Source organism: Carcharodon carcharias, chromosome 4 (genome assembly GCF_017639515.1).
Source record: "Carcharodon carcharias isolate sCarCar2 chromosome 4, sCarCar2.pri, whole genome shotgun sequence".
NCBI classification, from domain to species: domain Eukaryota; kingdom Metazoa; phylum Chordata; class Chondrichthyes; order Lamniformes; family Lamnidae; genus Carcharodon; species Carcharodon carcharias.
The window spans coordinates 27,414,623-27,440,702 of record NC_054470.1 but is presented as its reverse complement, the minus strand read 5'-3'; the positions used below and the strand labels follow the sequence as shown (position 1 = coordinate 27,440,702).

The window sequence follows — 26,080 nt, the reverse complement described above, 5'->3', positions numbered from 1 at the left end:
ATCAAGAGGAACAGACTGCACCAAAAGCAGTGGGGAGGGTGAGAGACAAAGGCTGTAAAACTGGACCAAATACCTGATAATTCAGGCATAGTTTCTCAAACATGGAAATGAGATACAAATCAGTGGTGTATAACTGAAAAATAGCAGTATCTATATACTATGATAAAGAACTTATTTTTGAGAGAAATTATTTTGCCGTCCAATTCTCTCTCTTCCTTTGTTCTAAGAGTAAATCACTGAAGTGTCCATTCATTCTGTGGAAGCCTGGACAGTGATGACCAAAAGATTATTTGGTAGTGGAGGACTTAACATAGGCCTTCCAGCAGTGATCACTGGATCATACTCGCAGGCGGTAACCCTGCCTGATTCCCCTCTCTCAACCCTCCCTAGTCCAAGCATGTTGAGATCAACTGTACATTACTCAACCGACACAATGGTAGTAATAAAGTTAGATGAGGTTTACACATGCATACTTCAGACTTGCATTCTCAGACACTCAGACTCTCTCTCTGTGTATCATCCTGATTCAGTAATAATGTTTTATTAAGCTGCTGAACTGAAGTGCAACCACAGTAGGAAAGCTATGCCCTCCACCTAGGCATATATGAAAGAATAAACGTAAGTTAGATTGAATCAATGAAAAGGAGCTCAACTTATTCATCATACTCTATGATCAAGATTTAGGGTTTAGAAAGTAAATGCAACTTTGATATTGTTCAAACACTGAGCTCCATGTCAAGTATGCAATTTAAAAAAAATCTATCCAGATTATACAAATAAATATCCTATAAAGCTTAAGCTATGGGAACAAAATAAAAACTTTGAAATAAACTTGAAAGCTGTGATTTATGTTCTGACTACAATGCATATGTTTTCAGCTTTGCCTATATCCTCATAACCAAAGATACATGAGTACAATTCAAAACAACTGTCAGAAATAATGGCTTTTCATACTGACATTAAGGGAAGAAATCCCCCCCCCCCATTGGGGGGGGGGGGGGAGTGCAGGAGCGGGCGTGTGCAGGCGCGTCTCCAAACAGCGCCCCGTGTTATGTGGGCGGGCCATTGTGACATCCTCCAGGAAGCGCTATGCGCCCCCCCTATGCGGGTTGGGGTGGGGGGGTGGGGGGAGGGGGACAGAATTCCCTGAGCCAGGAGTGCGTTCTTTCGCGCATGTTGCCTCAGGGAGATTGGCGCGAAATTCAAATATGGTCAATTCACAAAATTAAAACTTCCCTGACATGTCCATCACTTTCATTCAAACATTTATTACATTTTTAAAAACCTACATGAAACCTCATCCCACCTGTGGATGAGGTTTCATACTTTTTCTGAAGCCTGCCAGGGCTCCCGGCCTGCCCGCCAACATTAAGGTTGGATGGGCAGGTCCATTAACTAGCTCAATGACTTTTCAACTGGCCGTTGACAGGTTGGCGGACACTCAGCTGATTTGGCTGTGCCCCCACCGACCTGAATACTGAAATTACGCGGGGTGACATCAGGAGTTCCGCCCGACGTTATCCCGCCTCATTTTACGCGTCGGCATGCGTGCCCCACCCACCACCCTGCTCGCCGACCTCAATATCTTGGCCTAAGGGTTACAGAACCACAGAAATGATTGAATTTATGAAACTTGTATTTATGTTTAGAGGTCACCATTGGTCAACTCAAGCATCAAAAGGTTAGTTTACCAATTTGCTGGGGGTTTTTTTGTAAACGAGTATTGGGGGTTCCGTGGACAATTCAATACAGCAAAGAATCCATTTGAAATTTACTGGCCACTTTTGCCTCATAATTATATTGTTTAAGCATCATATTGTTAACCTGATTCTGGATGTAAACTCTCCTTTCTTGTGAATTTACAATCTTTTGTACAGTTTCATTTCAACAGAAAATATTTTAGAATAAAAGCTATCCAATTAAGGATGCTGTTTTAATAATATTCTAAACATACTTCCCAGAAAGCCATTTATACTTTATTCATTTTAAACCATATACACAATAGATATGAATTTCTTCCATAGCATTAGAAAAATTTATTCAATATTGCAGTATCTGGACAGAATCCAGAGGGAATGCAGGTGGCACAAAGAAATTTATAATATAAAAACAGTGATTGCTTCAGTTCTCCTGCTTGTATTTCTAGACAGACCAATAAACCCTACTAATGCCTAGATTTACTAGAAAATTTCTATTCATTTCCCTGCGTAGCAGAAACTAAGCTAAGAAAGTCCCACCGAGAGCACCGTCAGGGTAAATCCCTCAACCACTGAAAATGCTGCCTGGCTAAATCTCACTTCACTTTTCCATTCTGCCAACCACTTAGGGCAGAGCCCAAGGGAACTCTGCAGCTTATCCCTCCTCACGCAATGTCACAGGCAGAAGTCTGAGTGGTCCAATCAGTACTGAGAAAAGAATAAACTAAAAAGATTAAAACACAGATGTTCATGCATTTTACATACAGCATGCCCTGTGGTCTGTTACTAGGGCAACAAGAGACCACCAATGTGCATTGTATTGGTCTTATAAAATGGATCACATAGTTGAAAAAGTATTGTATGATAATAGTGAAGCTTTTGTGAACTTGTTTGCTCATCAATATTATAATAGTATTTTCTAAATACAGCCAATCATGTAAAAATGAATAATCAACCTCCAAATCTCGTTTTTCCTTACAATTCTATCATGGAAACCAAAATGTCATTTTTAATGCAGAGACTACATTGTATTAATTGCAGTCTGAATAGTAAATACTATTTATTTTGTTGAATGTGCATCCACAATAGTAAACCTGCAAGTAAAAATAAATTATTATTCCTGTTCTACCTAATATTTGGTGCCCAGTGAAATATAGCACTAGGAAAGCTGGCTGCAGGACAGAATACAAACACACATCCTCAACAATATCAATAAACCTTTAATCATCTGGGCAGATATAACAACTTCACCTTTCCCGCACCTACAACCTCGGCTTTCTCCTCTAATCCAAACAGGATCTGGCAGGCCCAGGCAAGTCAGGGGAAACATCACAAATCTCAAAGGACTACTGTGGTTCAAGTGTTGATTTACAGAGGGCAGGCAGAACAGATCAATAGGAGAACAGACTACATTCAAATTCACAGGAGAAAGCGAACATGCTGAGACAATAATTTCCTGGGAAAGCTAAAACCTAATGAGAATCAACTCTGTCAGTTTCATTCAGACAAGCAACCCCTTTGTGGGCAAAGGCTTCCTGACAGACAAGAACCCAAGGCCTCTTAATAGGATTTCCATATGATTTCCAACACCTGCCTAAAAAGTTATTTGTTTATATTCAGAGAGAGCTTCTTGATTCAGACATCTGATATATCTTAGGAAGCAATCTAGAAAGCAGTTTTGTTACCATAGTAACATGGATTTTCATCCTTTAATGCATAGTAAAGTACAGCATTTCCACCCTGAGCTCTAAAAAGGCAAAATTATACACATCTGGAGGATTTTGATCAATTCAATTTTGTTTCCTCCACAAGATTTAATATACAAAACAAAGCACTGGTTAATTGTTATTGTAATGCTTCAAATTAGGTTATTAAATTTGACTAATACATCTCTTATGCTGTAACCTGACATAAGTCACTAATGTGCTTGCATATTCTATCTAAAGACTTAGTCACAAGCTAACGATAGTATTCAATTGTCCCATAGACAATTAAAATGCCTACAGGTTCTGCGGGATGTGTACAGCTAAAGGTAAATTACATCTAAGTGGTATTAGAAGATAATTTAAAATAAACAAAAAAAGTCATGTCAGCATCATAGACTTCATTATGTCAATTAACTAAAAATGCCAATACTGATTGGTTGAAGAGCCATCACAAACACAAAAACGATCTTCTCTAGTGCCCAATTGTTTAATTCACTAAAAATGTAATTCAGAGAGTAACAGGGCCAAATAACAGGACAGAGGCCACCAGTAACACAAACCTTAGGATAGAGACTGTGCATAATGTGAGAAAAGCCAGCAGAGACACGACAGGTTGAATGGCCTCCTTGTGTGCTGTAACCATTTTATGATTGTTTGCTATTGTACAATTATCAAAGATGCTAGGTGCCCAAAATCTATAACTATCTACATACGACAATGGGAACAGGAAGGGTTAACCTCAAGCTTCCAACATGAATTTGCAAATATCAACAGCAAAATGCCATATTAATTGTAAAGTATGATAATCCTAATTGATTAATCCTAAATGTTCTCGTCTATCTCAGCCACCCTTGTAACCTATTTAATTCCTCAGAGGTGCTGGCAAGCAACAACCCCTGTAAGCAGAACTCCCTCTTCCGAGAGCACTTCTCCATTCACAATGTCACTGGAGTAGCACCATTTAAACTCAAGATTACTATTGAATTTTAAAACAATTATTGCCATCATTACAGTTTAGATTAGCCTATTATCATAATTGCTCAATTCACTTCTTCAGCAGCAGGGTGAAAATATCTCTTTAAAAAAGGACTAAACAACAAGAGTGTGGGAGGGGTTAAATATATAAACTTTTAATTTTAAAGTAACAGTTTCTAGCAACTGTTTTATGCTGAGCTTTTATGCATTTGTCCTTTTTTCTGACACATAGAGACATTTCACTTATACGCTATTCTTAAATATATATTTGTGAAGTTTTTCTTTTATAGGGTTAGCACAGCCAACACTAGCTGTAGAGCACACACTCGTTTATAAAGCATACATGAATTCAAAGCCTGAAAACTTTGCGAGCTTTGTAAAAAAAAAGCACATTGTTTTAAGAATTAAATATTAACATTTTTAGTCACTGAATATAAACAATGATAAGAGGGTAATGGGCCAACCCTTTGAAAATGCGAGCTTTTGACTTTAATGAAGAGTTTTTTGTGGGCACTTTACAGAATTGTAAACCACTGTATTGTGCAGTAGGAAGAGAAAATAATTCTGGTCATTCACCATTATAATTTTTGTGTAGGAAATTAGTTTCATGACATCAAATGTAAAATTAAGAAAGACCCACTTTAAATCACACCTAAAGTCATGAATAAAATAACCCAATATTAGGTTAACTTTAGCTGTCCTTCTGTAACCCTTTTATTGTCTAGAGGTTGTATTGGTTTGTGTTGTGAGAAAAGCAACTTTTATCCTGCAAGAGTATTTTTTTAAATGGTTCATCATATCATCAGTACAACAGAAAACTTAACTCATTCATATTATATCCTTCACTAATTGTTGCCAACATATCCTTTACTTTGCACATTAATGGCTTTCAAAAGCGCTATAAAACATTTCAGGCATCATTAATTTGAATTTGCTCTGAAATTTCCCCTTGACAAAAAGCCAAAAATTGATGATTATTTAGAGCACGAGTAATGCCTGTTTGCACATTAGTAGAGGAGAAAAGGGAAAAATTAAATGCAAGAGGAAATTTATGTCATGTTTATTACCTGTTAAATGTTAAAGAGTATTATCCTGCACAAATAAATTATCTTATACAAGGATACAAATTGCAGCTGCTGGGAATTGTCACATTCTGGCAGTTAGACATCAGTACTAGTCACATGGTGTAAAATCATAAAAGGCCTCTCCTACACAGAACCACTTAAGAGACGACAAATCAATAAAACAAGAGACTAACTGCTACTTTGTGCATTGCTGAAAACATTTAAGGAAATTAGCAAGCTATTGTATCTTGAAATGCTGGCAGTAAGCTTTTCATCCTAAAATAAATCATTCTGATGAGTCTCTAAACTTCTGATACCAAAAATATTTTCTTTTTAACCATAAAATGAGCTTTGTTTTCTACTTGGAGCTAAATTAATCCCAGTTTTTGTTTCTTCCTCGTGGAACTGTATCTAATATGATTCAGCTCTTGAGAGAAAGGAAAAAAATGGGCGTAGAATTCAGAACTGGAGCAGGGCTGAAGACGGCAATAAGGAAGCCGACCGCTCTCCAGGGAGATTGCGTTGCACCATCAACCGCTTTCGATACAACCTGCATAGCACACCATGTTGAGAAGGGCACTTCTACAGGTGGCCCCTGTGAGCTCAGAAGCAGCTGAAGTGCTTCGACCAAAACGCCACGCACCCCTACAGGCTGATGTAAGGCCCACTGCGTAACGTCATTTTTAATAATTTCCGCTATTGCATACGAACACATGAATTAGGAGCAAGAGCAGGCCACTCAGCCCCACAAGTCTGCTCCGCCATTCAACAAGATCATGGCTGATATGATTTGTAAGCTCGTCTTCGTATTCCAACCTACCCCTGATAATCTTTCACCCCCTTGCTTATCAAGAATCTTATCTACCTCTGCCTTAAAAATATTCGCAGAGTCTGCTTCAACTGCATTTTGAGGAAGTGAGTTCCAAAGATGCACGACCCTCAGTGAAAAAAAATGTCTTCATCTCTGTCTTAAATAGGTCCCCTTATTTTTAAACAGTAAGCCCTAGTTCTAGATTCTCCCACAAGAGGAAACATCCTTTCCGCATCCACCCTGTCAAGGCCTCTCAGGATCTTAGATGGTTCAATAAAGTTGCCTCTTACTCTTCTAAACTCCAACAGCTACAAGCTTAGACTGTCCAACCTTTCCTCATAAGACAACCCACCCATTCCAGGTATTAGTCTTGTAAACCTCTGAACTGCTTCCAATGCGTTTGAATCCTTCCTTAAATAAGGAGACCAATACTGTACACAGTACTCCAGGTGTAGTCTCACCAATGCCCTGTGTAACTGAAGCATAAAGTCTCTACATTTGTATACAATTCCCCTCGCAATAAACGATACCATTCCATTAGCTTTCCTAATTACTTGCTGTACCTGCATACTAACCTTTTACAATTCATGCATTAGGACACCCAGGTCCCTCTGCATCTCAGAGTTCTTCAATCTCTCACCATTTAGATAATATGCTTTTTTATTCTTCCTGCCAAAATGGACAATTTCACATTTTTGCACATTATACTCTATTTGCAAAATCGTTGCCCAGTCACTTAACTTATCTATATCCCTTTGTAGCCTCCTTGGCTGGAATTTTCCAGCATCCCCACAGCAGGACCGGTGAGCTACTGAAATTTCCATTCACATCGGCGGGACCGGAAGATCTCGCCGGCATGAGGTGCTAAAAATTCTGGCCCTTATGTCCTCTTCACAACCTACTTTCCTACCTACTTTTGTATCATCAGCAAATTTAGCAACTATACCTTTTACCCCTTCATCCAAGTCATTTATATAAATTGTAAAAGGTTGAGGCCCCAGCACTGATCCCTGTGGCACATCAATCGTTAACATCTTGCCAACCAGAAAATGGCCCATTTACGCCTAGTCTCTGTTTCCTGTTAGCTAGCCAATCTTCTATTCAAGCCAATATGTTGCTACATACACCATGAGCTTTTATTTTCCACAATAATCTTTGATGTAACACCTTATCAAATGCCATCTGGAAATCTAAGTACAGTACATCCACCAATTCCCCTTTATCCACAGCAGATGTTACTTCTTCAAGGATCTCCAATCAATTGGTTAAACATGATTTCCCTCTCACAAAACCATGGCAACACTGCCTAATTACCTTGAATTTATCTAAGTTCCCTGCTATAATGTCTATAATAATGGCCCATAAATTCTGTGCTCCCTAGCGTGTGATTTGGGGGTACCCCAAAGATGCGCTGGGGAATCACTCTGGCAAGTTCCCAGGCAAGGGTTTGCGCAGCAATGGCCCAGAAGTGCTAACTTCCTCTGGACCGCTGTGCTGGGAACCATCTGAAAATGCGATTTAAATCGCAAACTTCAATGGTTCCGCCAGGGTTACAGTGATAGTTACACAGAAAAAGTTAGAGGAATCAAAACCTCTTCTAACTTCTGGGTAACTATTGTAAAGACCCAGACCCATCCCACGGGACTACCTCACCCTCCACCCCCCAGCCCACCACCCCCCCCCCACCCCCGGCCCCCCCCCACCCACCCGACCTCTGACAACCTCAGCCCCCCACCACCCCCCTGCTGACCCTAGGACACCCCACCCCCAACCTCGGGACACCCCGCGCACCACCCCCCCAACCTAACCCTACCTCGGGACACCCCCAATCCCCAAATCCTATCTTCTTACCATAGACACTTACCTACCCCGGCCTGTCAATTCCCTGGCCCTTTAAACTTACCTGCTTTATGGCAGCAAGTGTTGTAAAAAAAAGGGGAGGGGGTGTGGCCTCCTTGAATATGCTGGATGTAGACTTCGCTGAGGCCTGCGAGGATTCTTTTGATGCTGAAACTCCTTCGAGCTGCAAACACTTACTACTATGTTTGCCCTGGATCACAGTAGCATCCAGGGGATGCCACAATTTGCAGCCATGACACATCACCTATCCGGCCATTATAATGCACTTTAATTAACAACTTAACTATTTTATTCAATTAGTTATTTTCCTTTTTTTATATATTTTAGTATCCTTACCACCAGTTCATATATTATCTTAAACCTTAGTAATAGACCTTAACCACTTATCAGGTACTCACCAAATAGCTACTTTCTTTCATTAGATACGCTGGAAGTATCATTAAGTTTTTGTGATGAGTTTCTGGATTTAGCCAAGAGTACTGCTGCATCCTTACAGAGAGGGCAGAAGATTTAGTGACCTGTCCACACAAAAGGCTGCAACAGGTATGGGGGCTTCACTTGCAGTGCCTCTGGGTCTGCAACACAACAGGGAGGTGGAGCAGAGGTTGCAAAGAGGGGAAACAGCATGATTTCCTCTGCCAACCTGAAGCTGGACTCATCAAATATGTCAGCCATGGCTCAATAGGTGGTACTCTCAACTCCAAGTTACCAGATTCCAGGTTCAAGTCCCAATCCAGGGCTAAAGTGCAAAAATCAAGCTGACACTCCAGTGCAGGCCTGAAGGAGCACTACACTGTTGGAGGTGATGTTTTTCAGATGAAACGTTAAACCAAGGCCCCATCTGCCTGCTCCAGTGTTTGTAAAAGATCCCATAGCACAATTTCAAAGAAGAGCTAGGGCATTATCCCTGGTCCGGGCCAATATTTATCCCTCGAACAACATCATAAAAAAACAGATTATCTGGTTGTAATCACATTCCTATTTGCGGGAGCTTGCTGTGCGCAAATTGGCTGCTGTGTTTCCTACATTACAATGGTGACTGCACTTCAAAAGTAATTTATTGGCTATAAAGTGCTTGGAGATGGAGTGATTGTGAAAAGTACTATATAAATGCAAGTATTTCCTTTCTTTTTAATTCTCCAGGACAGTGACAGAAGGCTGCCTGGTAGACCAGTCTATAGATCTGCAGGCCTATCAGTGATTTCCTTGATTTGATCTCACTGAGGACACATCCAAATCGCCTGTAACAGAATCTGTCTGTGATCATGCCCACCAGAGAACTGGCAAATGAGCCATCCTTTACTCCTGGCCTGGCTGCAGCTGACAAACCATGTGCTGATCCCAACTCTATACTTGCCTCCAAGGTACTTTAGTGCCGGTATCTAAGCTGGTGACTTTGAGTGTCAGATCAAATGATGTGGCTTCTTAATCAGCGATGTGCTTTTACTCTCTCTTTTCCTCCTGGGTGTGCTGAGGCTGAACGTGCAACAGTTCTAGGACGCTTGAATGCAGAAAATCAATAAAGTGGAAGATTGGGCTGGATAGCAAGATGCCTGGGGTCATGCCATCTGCAACTTCCTCATCATGCCAGATAGCAGGATGAGGGTGAGCTGGGAGTTGAGAAGTGCCATAAGGCAGTAACATGCCATCATCCCAATTCCACAGCTTTTCCCATGATGTGGAGAATAATTTCCTCAGTAGGTCTAAAGAGATGCAGGTGTCCTTGTCCCCTGCTCATTCTGCTCTCCAGCCCTTCAATTTTGTGCCACCTTGTCCTGAAAGAAAAAGGGAAAAATGAAGAAGATTGTGCAGCACTGTATTTGGGTAATGTACCTCCCATAAGTAGAGGTATATGAAGGCAACAAAGCGGTGGGTTTAATGCTGGCAGCAATGGCAGGTGTGTGAGGACTAATTGAAGTATCTGAATATTAGGTGTGAGTCCTGAGAGCCATGGCCTGAGTGAAGTGGGGTGTGGTACTCTGAACAATGTGAGAAGCTGGTGGATCAATGGGTAGGAGATGACATGTGAAGATGCATTCACTGACCTTGACCATCCGGATGAGGTCATTAGACTTCTTACGACACTGCTGACAGCTCCTTGGGCCCAGACGCCAGAAACTGACATGGTCCCAGTCTTAAGTGTGATTCCTGGAGGCCTCCTGGTGCTACTTAAATCCTTCCCCCCAGCTCAGCTGAGTCACAGTGTCTGTCCTCCTGTCCACCTCCATCGCTAAGCCTTCCAGAGCTGTATATTTGACCCTGGAACCCTGTCCCTGTCCAAGTATTCCATTTCCCTTGTTCACAATTATAGCATTAGTATTCAGCAGCAACCATCCTGTAATTCTGCACAGCTTTCCATTAAGAGGGACAGACCACCTCTAAGATCAGGTGGCTGGCTGCACCAGCTGCTATTAACTCATGCTGCTCAGCTCCCTGCTGAATGCAGGGGCAGCCAGCAGCATGGAAGGCACTCATATCTATGCTGCAATCAAATAACAAGGTGGCTGCATGAAATTTGTGTGCTGCCTACCTCCACCAGAATGGGTGGGGGCAAGCTGTGGACATGGTGTGGATGAATTTTTAGCTCAATATATTTTGGGAATGCGGAGCATGCAAAGAAACTCAATGTGGAACTTTTAAGCAATATCACAATTTTTAAAATTTCAATTGTTTTTTAAAAGGTATAACATTCTCTAAAGCTACATTTGCACAAAAAATATAATTAGAGGTGTGTATTAACTGAATGGCAATTGAAGGTATTGATGGGCATTAACTGGGGATTCACCTGGGCTCATATATAATATATAGCAGCAGACTGAAATTGTAACGGTTGGTTTTGGAGGTGCATTTTTTGTAATACTTATCTCTGTAAATAAAAGTTCATAAAATGTGGAAAGATTAGATTCCGTTTCTTTCCTCACTACCTGACCTCATTGTTCAGAGCTTGGTAGCAGAGAATGGTTGCCTGAAGTTGAAGGTTGGTAATTTCTTTTAAAATCAGACATAAAACTAAAACTCCTGGTGAAAAATTGGCAGAAAGCAAGTGGAAATTGTCAGCCATGATTAATTTACCCTCTACGAAAAGAATGAGTGGGAAAAGGTTACGGATTGACATTGGCAGCTTGAAACAAAGAGAAAGGAAGGCCGCAATTTTCCGATCCCTCCCGCAACAGGTTTCGTGGCGGGCAGGAGTGGAAAATCCAGTGACAGTCCAAGAAGTTGCAAATCCGCCATTATAAAAACGAGTCACAATTTTCCCGACCGTGTGTTCATGGTGGGTCAGTTATCCCACTGACCAGTGGTGTGAACGCCATTTGCATTCATTAGCATGTCATGAATGCTCATTAAAACCGCTGTGCGTTGAAATCTTGCCATGCCTTCCAATCTGCCAGCGGGAAATTACATCGGCTTCAAATCCGTTTGAAAAAGGGTGGTGTGCACAAGTCAGACCTCAGTTCGCTGGTAACTTCGAGTTGAGTGGGATATACCTGCTATGGTGTTGTGCTGGTCTTGTTGCGATGAACGCCACTCTGTTGGGGCTGAAGGGTTGGACTGCTCCTTCTCTTTACTTTCATTGTCCCAAAGAACATCACTGTGCTGTGGTACTCAGGCAGGCCTCCACTTTCAAAAACTAGCACTTCAACCAGGGGTAGGCTGTGAGGCGAGGGACAGGTTGACGAACACGATGGGGGCAACAGGGAGGGAAGGTGGTGGAATGGCAGTGAGAGGAAAGGGCAAACACTAGGGGGGCCTTTCTGGGTCACCCTCTAACCTCTTGTTGCCACAAGAGTGAGCAGGTGTCTGCTTAGAAAGAAAGGAGGAATACCTCCTTGCGATAAAAGCCACTTAATGCCAATGGCTTCATCAGCACTGTTAAAAGGCTACTCAGAACTCAGTGGCTTCACATCACAGTCACTGCATCTCAAGAGTAACACACAGGAATGTAGAATTTGGGAATGCGGAAATAGTGAAGGAGGCACAGCTGTATCATATATGGCATTCCATCAATGAAGGCCTGTCACATGTTCACCAGATGTGACACCTCTAATGGGCCAAAGGGCATGCACTCATTGACCATAAACAACTGATTGACCATTAATATGCCACATCCGAGATCGGTGCACAGACTAGGTTGGGTCATTCATCTCACTTAAACATGAGCATCCCATGCAGGGCTCAAGATGTTACATCTGCGATGCCAACTTGGTCACCTCGATGTGTGTACTCGTGCCTCATGGACAAGGCAGCGTCAGCCACCATGCAAGGAGGGCAGGAAAAACTGTGGATCCTTACAATCTCCAAACGTGTCATCTTCTGAGCTTCACTTTCTTGCCATTTGAATCATTAATGTCTTCAATGCTTCCTTTCATATAGAAGGCCAAAGCACATATGGATCTAGGGCTCAATGCAGCCTTTGTTAGGGTCCTAGGAGGAGGAAACGACTCCACACGCAGCTCCACCAGAAAGGACAGGGTCAAGCGGAGCCACAGCATGAACAGGAATAAAGTCAACTGAGGGAATATGACCACATCTCTCCAAGACCTCAATGCCATCTTCTTTCAACTCAGTAGCCTGAGAAGCTGGAGTGGATGGTGTCACAGGCAGAGAGAGCTGCACACCCTTGGCGTGTCCTGAGAGAAGACCCCCGGGGTGTCTGGCCTACTCTCATCCTCCCTGTGGATGCCCGAGGGACTCGCCCTGACTCCTGCAGGAAATGGTGCACCTGGAGAGGGGGGTGGTCAAGGTCCCTCATCCCAATGTCGCCTACATCTTGATGGTGCACACCAGGGTGTGTGTGGCCATGGAGTGCAGGGCCGAGCATAAATTCGGCAAGGCTTGCTGGACCAAGGTCTCCATGGTGGCTGCCAGCCTTCTCATTGTTACTTTGAAATGCTCACATGTCGGAGCCACGACATCAGACAGAACGCAGACGCACTCCTCCATCGTTCGCTCTAGTCTGCTGAGTGACTGCCAAATCTCTGCCTAATGTTCCACCGCTTGTCGTTGCATCTCCAGCACTGATTTGACGGCTGCTCCCAGAGGCTCAACACCTGGCTCATACTGAGTGACGGAGACCTGAGCTGTCCCTGCCTCTGACTGCTGCAGGGACATGTCAGTGAGGTGTTCCCTAGAAAGTGAGCCCGAGTGTAATCTACAGCTGTGCCCAAATGACATTTGTGTCTCTGAGCTGGTGGAGGGTGCATGTGGTGCCGTGACAGTTCTTTCAGAGCTTCCTCCTCAGATAAAGTCTGGGATCTTGCATTGGTGGTGCTGGACTGGCTTGGGGGCCTCAATCTGCTGCTGCCTAGAAAACACAAAACAAGGTTTCAGCTAATGAGCTTGAGCATGAACTAGATAAGGCTGCATGTGAGTCGCTGTAGATGTCAGGATTTGATGAAGCGATGGATACTGGGTTGGTGTGACAGGCCAATCTCCCCTTCCCCACAGGAGCGATCCCTGTCCTCCCCAACCAGATTGGCTGCAGCCTCCTCAAATTCAGTGACAGCGATGGTGTCCCTCCCCCGATCTGCACTATCTCATGCCTGTTGTGCACCAACTTGGCCTGTACGAAGAAGAAAAGGCAGGTGATGAGAAGGGCTGGAGCAGAGGTTGGATTAGATTCATGTTCCCTGTGTGTAGTAAGCCCTCCCCAGAAGGGCCAGAGGATGGAATGTGAGCAACATGACAGATAGGATGGTGGTGATATGAATGTCTCAGTGAGAGAACGAGTGTTGAAATGTGTCCCCCGCTAATGGTTGCCTGAGATCCCTGAGGAGAGTAGCCATTTGAGTGCATCATGCCATAATGAGAGTTTGATATTGGAGGGAGTTGAAGGATGACTTACTGACGGAGCAGATGAGATCATTCATCCTCTTCCTGCACTGGATATTTCAGGCGCAGGTTCCAGCTGCACTGCCCCTGCTCCATAACAATCCCCTGGGGCGGAGAGGTGAGGCTGCTGTGCTTCCTACAGCCATCCCTGGGATAGAGCACTTTCCTATGCGCCTGCACCCCTCTGATCAAGGCCTGGAGAGGCTGGTGCGTGAAGCGGGGCACTGCCTTCTTCTTCAGGCTCTCGGCCTTCCTCCTCTGGCTGCCAGACATCTCTGGTGGGCTGGAGAGAGCGAGATTGTGTGTTGGAATGGCCTTCAAATATGGTGCCCTGACCTTTGAACCCGCCAGCTGAAGGCGGGCCGACAAATCAACTCTCGATCCACTAGGTCATTCAGACTGATATGCGCCTCTACATAATTAATGAGGCTCCAAGCACAGAATCAGGTGCGAGTTGCCACCATTACAGATGGCCGGCTGGGCGCTGCCAAAATTGCCAGCCACTGCGTTTAATTTCATTATGGGAAAATTCCTCCCGAAATCTCTAAAATTAAGTGGGTGAAATCAAGCCATCAACTGTCAGATTGTTTCAGCAAAACAAATACATGCACAAAGAAATTGTTAGGGGTCCAAGAGGAGGAGCATCTCTCGGTGTCATGCTTTGTACAGTATATAGAGGGTTTTTTTTAGATTTAATCTTTTTCAAAGATTTTGGCTGTACAAAAAAATCTCTTTAAGGAGAGAGAAGGGAATCTGTTAATTGTTTCATATAACTATGTGGTGATTGAGCATTTAATTGTGTTCAGGTGGTGGATATTATTGGGGGACTCACCTGGGCTTTTCTCATATTTGAACAGACTGAAACTGTGGCAATTGGGTTTGGAGGAGCATGTTTGCAATATGTATCTCTGTAAATAAAAGTTTATAAAGATGTATGTAAAGATTGGGTTCCAGTTCTATCTTTCATGGCCTGGTTTTCTAGATCAGCATAGTGTATTAGTTTTAAATACCTGTCACCACTTTTATCCAACAGTCTTCCAATCCTTTTGCAATTGCTAATGAAGTTACTTAGAAACTAATTTACATATAATGCAAGCATTTAAGGAATTTTGAATTATTTAAATAGTGATCAAATTGCCACCTAAAGAAAATACATGCATCAATAACCGGAAACAGCTTGATTCTCATAAAAGAACCACTAATTTTATGCTTTCAATTATTTTGGTCCTCCAATTGTACTGAAGCACCATTTTAAAAGCTGCATTTTAATCTTCAAATATGGTTGTGATGGCTGAAGGCCAATCATCTCAGTCCCAGGACATTGCTGTATGAGTTCCTTAGGGTAGTGTCCTCAGCTCAACCACCTTCATCTGTTTCATCAATGACCTTCCCTCCATAATAAGGTTAGAAGTAAGGATGTTCGCTGATGATTGCACAGTGTTCATTACATTAGTGATTCCTCAGATACTGAAGCAGTCCATGTCCAAATGCAACAAGACCTAGACAACACTCAGACTTGGGCTGATAAGTTACAGGTAACATTCACACTACACAAGTGCCAGGCAATGACCATCTCCAACAATGGCATTACCATCACTATATCCCCCACTATGAACATCCTGAGGGTTACTATTGAAGTGAACTATCCATATAAATACTGTGGCTAGAAAAGCAGGTCAGAGACTAACAATTCTGTGCAAGGAACTCACCTCCTGACTCCCTAAAACCTATCCACATCTACAAGGCACAAGTCAGGAGTGTGATGGAATACTCTCTATTGCCTGAGTGACAATGACTCCAGTGGTATTCAAGAAACTTGACACCATCCAGGCCAAAGCAGTCTGCCTGATTAGCACCCCATCCACCAATTTAAACATCTATTCCTTTCATCACCAATCCACAGTGGTAGCAGTGTGTGTAATATACAAGATGCATGCAGTAACTCACCGAGATTCCTTTAAAAGCACTTCCAAACCATGACCACTACCACCCAGAAGGACAAGGGCAGCAGATGCATGGAAACACCACCACCTGAAAATTCCCCTCCAAGCCTCACATCATCCTGAATAGGAACTATATCACTGTTCTTTCACATGTCACTGGAACTAAATCCTGAACTCCCTTCCTAACAGCACAGTGGGTGCACCTGCAACAGATGGGTGCAGTGGTTCAAGAAAGCGGCTCACCATCACTTCTCAAGAGGAACTAAGGATGGAAACAAATGTTGGCCTTGCAAGTGACATTTGCATCCCATGAAGGAAAACAAAAAAATTCAGATGAGCAGGGAATTCTCCAGTGCACTGCCAAAGAGACCCCAAAGAGTTCAACTATCAAAAATAGATGAGCTGGTCATTCATATTATTGTTGTATCTGGAAAAGGGCTACTACATTTGCCTACTTAAGAACTACTTCATTTTTTAAAAATCAGGAAAATAATGAATTGGTTTTAAAGAACTTTGGGATGCCTTGAAGACAGTGATAAGGTGGTCTATAAATTCAAGTTCCTTCTTTAATATATTCACACTTTCATAAGTCACATCTCAAAGAAGCAGTCACATTTAGTCACTTCTGGTTAAACATCTACACTTAATCTTATGGTTAAATATTTTAAAGTACAGTTTTAAGTAATTGCAGTTTAGTTTGGACATCAATTTTGTCAATTAAAAAAGCCACTGTTTGCAAGTTAATCCACACTAGAAATAGAATAAATAAGTTTTAGGTGTTTTTAAAATGTGCTATTGGCAGCAGCTGCTTAATACACTCCCACCACTAGCACACTGAAATCTAAGAAAGGTTAAGTGCACACCTTCCAAAATGTCTAGCTTGCCTTATTTTCCAGGCCTCAACCTTAAAGGCAAGAAGAGCAAGTACCTATTTCCTTCTCATCCACCAACATGGGTCAACAGTATGGTGGTATATCAAAAAGAAAAGAGCTGGTGAAATGTGATCATGGATTTCCCATTGAGGAACCATCAGTTTCTTGAAACCTGAGCTCTAACATAATAATGTCTATAAGATGCTGTTCTAACGTTAATGTTTGCAATTGTCTTGACCAAAGTATTCTTGTTACGTATGGTACTGCGGCAATATCAGGAGATATAGGAAGATATAACCGAAAACCAAAATGGCAAAAGCAAGAAATCATCAACAGATCTAATTTTTTAATCCTTTTTGTAGAATAAAATATAGCTGAAACTTACCTTGACTGAGTCTCTGTCTGTTCTCATGGAAGCCACATCATTAAAAAATGAACGAGTTTGCAAGGAGGAATGGATCAAGGGAAAATAGTGGGGGGGTGGGTAGGTTGGAGGAAAAAACAAGCACCTGTTATCATCATTTTATGCCAATCACTTGCTATACTGCTTCAATGTACCCGATAGTAGCTAGTTTACACCAATGTGAGCCCAGAACCAACCTCTAGACAATGCTGTGTAAATAAACATTTGGTCTGATTCTAGTGTTTAATACCTCACTTAACCCAACAGAGTGTAGCCCAAAAATGGAGTTGGGGGTTGAGGAAGGATGATGAAATCTGTAGTCTCTCCCACTCTCCCCCCTTCCGGATACACAGGGTGAGATTTTAATTCACACAAAGCCCATCCATCTGCGCAGAGTTAAAATTGGGCCCATAATTTTTATTTGCAAATATCATAAGAAGTATAAGTAATGCAATATTGTAAAAATTGTGACAAGACAGGCAGGGCTACTGTAGCATGGTAGATGACAATATTTCCTCTAAGCTTCATGGGTGTGCAACTGTACAGCAATCCTGTTCCAACTGAACAAGAGACAAACAGGTCATGCACAACAGTGGTCCCTTTAAGTTATATGCATGCATAGTCACGCGGTAATCTTAAAGGGACTGCATAGCGCAACAAATGGCTGCACACAGCAAAGGGAAAGCAGAGGGAACAATGGTAGAAGGTAAAGATATTTTGTAAAACTGCATAATCTGCAAGTGTGTTTTTTTTTGCCCAATAGGAATTTATGAAACTTACAAGAGGGTATGGTTTTGCTATTTGTGATTCCACTAAATTTGTGATTTTGAAAGCTGAACAACATAGTAACCACATTTTTACAATCCATTTGGGTCCTGCTTGCAATCATGAACTGGGCATTATGTCCGCTGAGCAAGTTGAAGCAAGAGGGGAACATATAATAAAATGATATGAACTTGTGGTTATTCATTTGTCTTATGACTAATATTCTCAACATAAAACTACTGAAGTCAGTCCAAGTACAGTAGTAAACAAATGCAATGCATCATTTCTATTTTTCAACAGAACGATTTGATATGCAAGAAATCACACCTTCAACTTAAAATTTTATAGACTGTTACTTTTTTTCAAGTTTTCCGAACATTTGTTACCTTTTAAATCAATCCTTGTATCTTTATCAATGGGTTAATAAAGAAACGAAGTGGGCAACCCCATAGTCTTACGTTGCAAAGTTGTTTCCAATTAAAGCATTTTTGTGAATGAATCAGTTCCCCTTGTCGGCAAATAACTCCCATTACTAAGGAGCATGTATAACAACAATGAATCAACCTAACCAGGTCCTTCCAGGCGTTTATACTGACCAGCCATGGCAGATGAGAGCAACTGCCATACAAAGGGTAGGATGAGCAGATTCAGCACATCAGTAGGCCACTGTTGGTAGACTAGAAGCAAGTGCCATATTTGGGAGTCATCTAGCTTCACCATTGGCTACTCTCTTTGTCAAAGTCCCCAACAAGTCCTGTCCCAAGGAGGATCTTGATGTCTTCCAACAGCACTAGTACTAGGTCATTTACACTATCTCAATAGCTCTCCTCCCACCAGAGGCACCCATGTTGGGTAAAGAGGCTGTGAAATTGCTTTAACGTGGCAAATTTAGCGCTTCATTGCTGTAATGGGCAATAAAAATGCTCTGGCTATGAAAAAATATATATTATTTTGCACAATAACAAAGCAATATAAATTAAACAACAAGATAAGCAGATAAGCAGATTGATCAGAAAGCTGTTCTCTGATCAGTGTTTCCAAATGTGCATCAGGAAAAATAAACATGCCTTATTTTAGTTATAGAATTCTCTTTCAATTTATCCAGAGCAATTGTAGATTGACTAATCTAATTAATTTGTAGTGTTTTATTCATGGCTAATCCAAAGTGCATGAATATACATCAATCCTCCTTCTTTGGCATCAGCTAGCTACTGTATTCCCGCTCCATGAGATAAGGCTAGCTATGATGTGCAACACTGAATATAATGCAATTGCTCTCTAGTTGGAATAACAAGCAATACTGATGCTCAAACTGCATGGTGGAAAATAAATTATGTAGCATCCCCTAGTCTAAAAGCCTACACTTTTGTATTTTACCATAGAATTACACAGAATAATAAAGCCCAACTGATCCATGCCAGCCTTTCTGCTTCATTCAAGCCTCCTCCCATCCTTCCTTATCTAACTATCAGCATAACTCTCCATTTCCTTCTACCTCAAATGTTTATCTAACTTCCTCTTAAGCACATCTATACTATTTACCTTAAGTACTCCATGTGGTGGAGTTCCACATTCTCATCACTCTCTGGATGAAGAAGTTTCTTAGATTTCTTGGTGACTACCTTATATTGATGGTCTCCAGTTTTGCTTTATTTCAAACTTACTCAAATGTTTTTTTCAACATGACCTTCCATATATCGGGCTCCTTTTATAAAAATAATATATTACAACTTCAAAAAGCTAGCTTTTAACTTCAAGAACTACACTGAAGAAATGTAAAATGTTGCAAAAATTCATATGTTTTAGAATAAATATAATTTTATTTTTAGGAATTAAAGTTTTAAATGAGGTAAATTGAAAAACCTGGTTAAGGAACTGATAAACAACGCTAATCTAAAGGCATATCAAACAAGCCTAGCTTTAATTAACCACTGTTTATCTTACAGGGTCAGAGCTGATAGTGAAAAAAAACAGTGGGTGACCCATTTCTAGACCTCTGGGTAGAACCAGGGTCTCTATCATTATCTCCATAAAATAAGCAATTCTGGCAAGCAATTCTAGGAAAGAGATTTGTGAAATTCCATTAGAGATAGAAATTATTCAGACAGGTTGCAGAATCAAAGAGTTGTGCGGAAGGTAAAATAATTTCTTTATATTTCTGTTTGAGACGATCCCAGAGCATGCCACATTATCATAGAGATGAGCTGTGGGGGTAGAAGATACATTAAACAAAATAACTTATATGTGTTTGTTGAAAGAAGCAAGGAGTTCAGTTTGGATTTTATGAGGGAAAAGCAGCTGAAAACTTTGCTCTGGCTCGCAGCTAATAGAAGAAATCTACAATGATCCTCACAGAGCCTTGTGGCAGAAAACAGTAAGAAGATCAGCTAGGAAGGTGTGAGAAGGCAGCTGGGTATCTACCGGCAACAGGGAGCTGAGGCATCCACAATCATGAGGTCTGTAAAGAAAAGGTGAAGGGTTGCATAGCCTATAAGCTAATGGGAGGACCCACGCAGGATCTTACCTCAGAGGACAGCTGGAACACTTAGAAGAGTTAAAGTAAACTCCAGAGGGCTATGGCATACCTTTTGGGTTGGTCCCTAAGAAGTGCATGAACCATCAAGACTTCGTAATGTATAAGGGAGTTCTTGTGAGGAAGTAAATAGTAGAACTGTGTTCATAGCATAAGTAATTAGACATTATAGTGTTAAGTTTACAGTGTTTGCTTTGTTTGATTCTTAAATACAATAAAGTTTGTTTTGTTTAAAAAAATGTGAAATCTTGCGGCATAATCCTGTCAGTTGATTACTAGGTGTTCAAATTTCTCTTTAAATGTTAACAGCCCCTAACAGAATCGTAACAGAAGGGAAAGAATCACAGCTCAATTGAAATATTTAAAAGCAAAGTTGACTGATTTTTGTTTGTCAAGGATACTAAGGGGATGGAACAGAGGTGAAAATGATCCAGATTAGTCATGATCTAATTTAATGGCAGAACAGGCTTGAGAGGCTGAATGGTCTACTCCTGTTCCTATATTCCTAAAGAAAGAAGAGATTAACAACCAAGTTCCCATTTCTAAATTACCAATGTTAAATGAATTGCAGTTTCAAGTATTGTTTACCTCTTTGGTGGTCTGTGTCATGGTGCTTTTTCTCATCCTTCATAGCACTTGATAATGCCAATAGTCCTGCACTGCTTCCAACTGATGGGATTCCTGGGGGTTGGAGTCCAGATGGATGTGGGGTGAGAGGTACTGGAAGTGCATGACCATGGGATAGATGTTGGGCCTGTAGCTGTTGCTGCTGCTGTGGAAAAATTAACTTGTATGAACACAATGCAGGAAGAAGTTAGATAAAGTACACAAAATTAGAAAAAGCACATGAAATCACTTGTATAATTACTAAAAATGCATTTGTGCAATTAAAGTAGCAATGTCTCTATTATTGCCTTTCCCACTTTCTTACAGACTTAGGCCCCGATACTTATGGGGTGGGTGTGGGGGAAACCTCACAAGGCCAGGGACATGGAAGTCATGCCAAATTTAATAGGAGGACCTTAATTACTTTTTTTCCCTTTTTCCACCTGGCTGCCAGCCAAATTGATAGGCTAGTGGACGGCTGGGCAAGAAAACCAATGGTAAGAGACCATAACCAGGAAACCTGGGGAACAGTCCTCGGCAATTGGGAAGGTGAGAGCCAGAGATCAGGGGCAGGATTTTGCCCTTGGCAGAGATGCTCGGCGGGGCCAGCCAGGAAGCTGACTGCCAACCGCAATCAGCACCGCACCGTGATTTTACGCAGGCTGGCCAATTAAGGCCGCCCAGCGTGGTACGCAAGTGGCAGTGCTGAGTGCTGCCTGTGTGGGAGGGGGGAGGAGGGCGAGCGGGCCCAGCACGAACTTTGCGCATGTGCATGAAAGAGTCCTTCAATCTCCCTAAGGTACTGACCTGCCTCAGGGAGATAAAGCACTGCTTTAAAAAATAATGAAGAGAATAAAAATGTCATAAAACATGTCCTCTCATGTGACTCTGTCACATGAGCAGGGACGTGTTATTAATTCAAGTGAGAAATTTTTATTTTATTTTTATGTGCTTTAGGAAACTTCATCCCGCCCTTAGATGAGGTTTCCTAAAAAGTGCAAAGGCCATTTGGCGTTTTCGCCTGCCCGCCAATCGTAAGCATACATTTGAAATTAATTACCTTTTTAATGGCCCTAATAGGCCTTTTAATTGTCGACGGGTGCACTACCAACTCTGTTGCGTGCCTGCCAAACGAAAAATTGCAGGACTACACGATGATGTCAAGACACTGGCCCGAGGTCATCGCGTGTCATTTTATGCTCGGCTGAGCCTGCCGAGCTCAATATTTTGCCCCAGGGCTTAGTTGGGAGGAACACAGGGAACAGCGTGGAGGAAGATAGAGGAAATCAGTCAATTCAGAGTGAGAGACCACGATGTGGTAGGAGTGGGGATTAGGAGGTACAAGAGAGGGCAATCAGAAGAAAGAGAGTGAGAGATTTGGTTCAAGAGGAGTAGGGGAGATCACTGATCGCAATGGGGTTGGCGGGGATTGAGATAAGCCAAGATCAGTAAAGGGGAGGCCACAGACTATCTGAATAGGCCAGAGAAGCACTCCTGCTCCACTTTAACCAAAAGCAGAGCTGTAAAAGGCACTAAGATTCCTAAGCCGGCAGCTCTCTCTCACCTCTCTTTTACTGCCAAGTTTCCCAAGCCCTGGGAACAATCACAGCACTATTAAATTTAAATCAGGTTCCCAATTGCATGGTGGAAGCTTTGGCTTAAATATGTTAATTAAGTATTCCATAAAAATGACAAGGGCATACACATTACAGGTTAGGAATGGTTTCCAGGATTTTAAATTATCACCCTGACCCTCTCCTGCCTGATAAGGGGGTGGTTTAATAGCAAGGCCCAAGTGTCCATTTACAAATATTCGTTGCATGCAGATATTGCATGTTGTTTATGGCAATACAAAAACTGTGCTTTCACACTACGTCTGTTATTCTGGATCTCTATTTTTTTTAAAAAGTATACAATTGAAGCTATACTACTACCTCCTTTTAATAATCAATTGAAAGTTAGGGGAGATAAATGCCTTTTTAATGGTCGAATACCCATACCCATCAATACATAATCACACAAACAGACCCAACTGAGACAAATGCAGATGTTCTGTAAAGTAAATGGAATGCCAGTTTTGTAAAGAACCTGAAGCTACATTTTTAACAAGTTAAGTAACCCTAAAACTTTAGTTCTAGGCAAGCATGGTGGGTGCTCTGAATATCCTTTTTCCCAACCCTCTAAACATTTATAATAGTTTGAATTTCAATTTCCAGATGCTTCAAACTCATGGCTAAGCTAGAATAGATACATAGATCATAGGAGTCTGATTTGGATTTGTAATTCATGTAGCTAGTTTAAAATTGTAGGACTGTGGAAAAACAATGTAGTTTTAAAAGCACCAAAAGACTCAGATTAAAAATGAAAACACTTGAAACTTAATTTAAAAAATGAAAGTTATTAGTCATGCAAAACACAGCAGATAAACTAAAAATAAAGGGAGATTCCAGTAAATTTGAGCCAACTACTCTATGACTGCTGAATACTATTCAAATACTATGAAATTCAAAATACTCAAATTGAAACAAAAAGCACTTTACTGAAGGAAGTCTTAAGACACTAACAAAAATAGGCCTCAATCCCCCACCTCCAAAAAGAAAATTGCTAAAGAAATGGGCAGTTATTACAAAAACCAGCTTCTCAGCATCCACTACATAAGAGTTAACATATGAGAAAAGTGAATTAAATAACCCAGAAAGAAACCTGACTACAGTCACTATTCAAAGCCCTCAGAGTGTCCTTAGCAGTACTTCAGCAAATTACTAAAGAAAATCTGATGTAGCAGAGGTTCAGGTCCTCAGGCTTGCTCAATAATGCTGAAATGATTGCGTACTCTGTGCACGTTTAGCGCTGCTCGAATAAAAGCTAGAGGCCTGCCCTTGTACTCTTTGCTACCCGGTGAGTCTATGTTGTGACAGGTTTATTTGAGTGGGACTATGATGCATGCACCAGTAACTGCACTGACAAGAGTTTAAAGTCTGTTTTACCAGTACACTGGCAACACATAGAAAAGCCCTCAAGAGGTTAGTATTTGAGCGCTTGACCTCAGCCAGAACAGCATCAAGCTCTGTGGTGTACTAACAATTGGCGGGTAGACAGTTGGCTATGTTGTTGAGTGAGGAGTAGAGGTAATAAAATATCCCCAAAATTAGCCGGTGCATTACTGAATATATAGAAAGGCCTGGAAATTAAATATATTAGGATTCCTTTAGTCAACGCTAGGATTATAATACACTTGTACATTTAAGTGAATCTGACTACATATTAAAATCAATCTTCAATATTAGCTTTAGTACATTAGCTTCAATGAACTGTAGCATAAATTAATTTAGTTGAAAATGCAACTATTTATTTCACTGGAATAAATGGCTATAATTATTTCTTGAACAAAATACGAGTTAAAAAGGATGTTTATATTTAGAAATGAAATCTAAGGGAATATTGGCCCAGATTTTGCAGTCAACAGTGAACTTGCCACTGACTTCACAGAAAGCTGCCTACAAAGATCTGGTGATCTCCGTGACGCGGACCTTCCATTTCCCAACGGTAGCTTAAATCTGGCACCAAGTCAAGAGGATCCAGGTGTGCAGTAGCAATAACGTCAATGAGGAGGAACCAATCATATTTAAGTATTCTCACAGACAGCAAACCAGGGAGGTTAAAGCGCTGAATCTCTCCTTTTAATTTTAAATTTCAGATAGCAAAATAAATAATTACAATTAGTTTAGTTTCTACTTTAATCCACCAGGAAACAACCTTAAAAAGAAAGAAATTTGTTCTTTTAAAAATATGGATTTTTATCATAATGGAAAAAATAGACTTTCCACAGATATTTAAATTAATTTTTCAGGTTCAGTTAAAGCGTTTATCAGTAATGATTAACTTAGCACACCATCGAAAACTCAGTTACACCTCACTCAACAAGGTGTAACTTTTTCCAAGGGTTTTTACAGTGAGACTAACAGCACAAGAGTGGAAGTTCTCATCAGTTCACAGACTTTCCATTGAATGTAGTCTGGGTTGTCTCAACACTGCGCTTTCTAGAGAAGAGTAGAATCACTGACAGCTACATTCAGCTTTCTGCGTTATTCTGTGCAAGTGCAGATTCCTGAAGTTGTGGTCGGTTTCAGTGGAGTAATGATGGCAAACACTGACAGTTTCACCATCTTTACCACTGCAAAATTCAGTCTAATATTTCATTTAGGGGGAGAGGTAGGAAAAGATAGACCAAGCACAAAAAGCAAAATAGGTGTAATAAAGGGCCACAGCAAATTTTAACAGCAGTGATGCATGGCGAACATTTTAAGCAAATTATCTTCGGAAGCACAGTGCTCCACATTCATGCACATCTCTGTTATAGAGCTGATTTTCTAGGCAATCTTTCTTGTTGGAAACATTGAACTTTATTTACAAGATAGCAGCAGCAGTTACATGTGTACATCCAACTCTATAACTAAAGAAGTACTTTGTCCTAGAGGTTCCCCGTGCTGCTAACTCATTGGTTTACACAGATCATGTGATCTTACAACACAGTTTTATTCTACGTTTATCAAAACCATAATTATTACATTCCTCCCCATTTAACTTTTCTGTAAACTTTGTATTTACAAGGATCTTTATCTCATGCTATTTACACAGGTCATGAAATTATAAGTTCAATCTTTCAGATGGTTTCCTGATCCATGTGCAACGTCGTAGCTCCCCATCCCAATTCTTTGACAGGAACCACGTTCTATGGAACCGCATTAACATCAGGTACCTCATTAGGCATAGGCAGCTCAGTATCTTCCACTCCAACAGAGACATCAGGCATGTCTATCCTTGGTTGAACTTCAATAGGAACCACAGGTTCAACAATTGTTACAGGTGGAACAGTTTTGTTGGGGTATGCCCCCTCTTCTTAAATGGTCCATGTGCTTACAAATAATGCAGCCCTCCACCTCCACATGGTACGACAGTGGTCTGGTCATACAGCTTATTTTACCAGGTAACCACTTTAGTCCTCCACCGGAA

The 26,080-nt window shown here is 41.3% G+C and overlaps 1 protein-coding gene across 4 annotated transcripts in view; it reads right to left on the bottom strand.

Moving 5' to 3' along the window:
* Positions 1-26,080, bottom strand: part of LOC121277223 (transducin-like enhancer protein 4) — a 210,064-nt gene that overhangs the window by 64,243 nt on the left and 119,741 nt on the right. For 3 of the 4 annotated variants that reach the window (XM_041186390.1, XM_041186391.1, XM_041186393.1), the window contains 2 exons: positions 21,050-21,230; positions 17,146-17,162 (listed from right to left, as the gene is read on the bottom strand). In XM_041186390.1, the coding sequence (XP_041042324.1) occupies positions 17,146-17,162; positions 21,050-21,230 (198 nt within the window). Of the gene's footprint in view, positions 1-17,145; positions 17,163-21,049; positions 21,234-26,080 lie in introns of all 4 variants that reach the window. The other variant, XM_041186392.1, reaches the window with a different exon arrangement.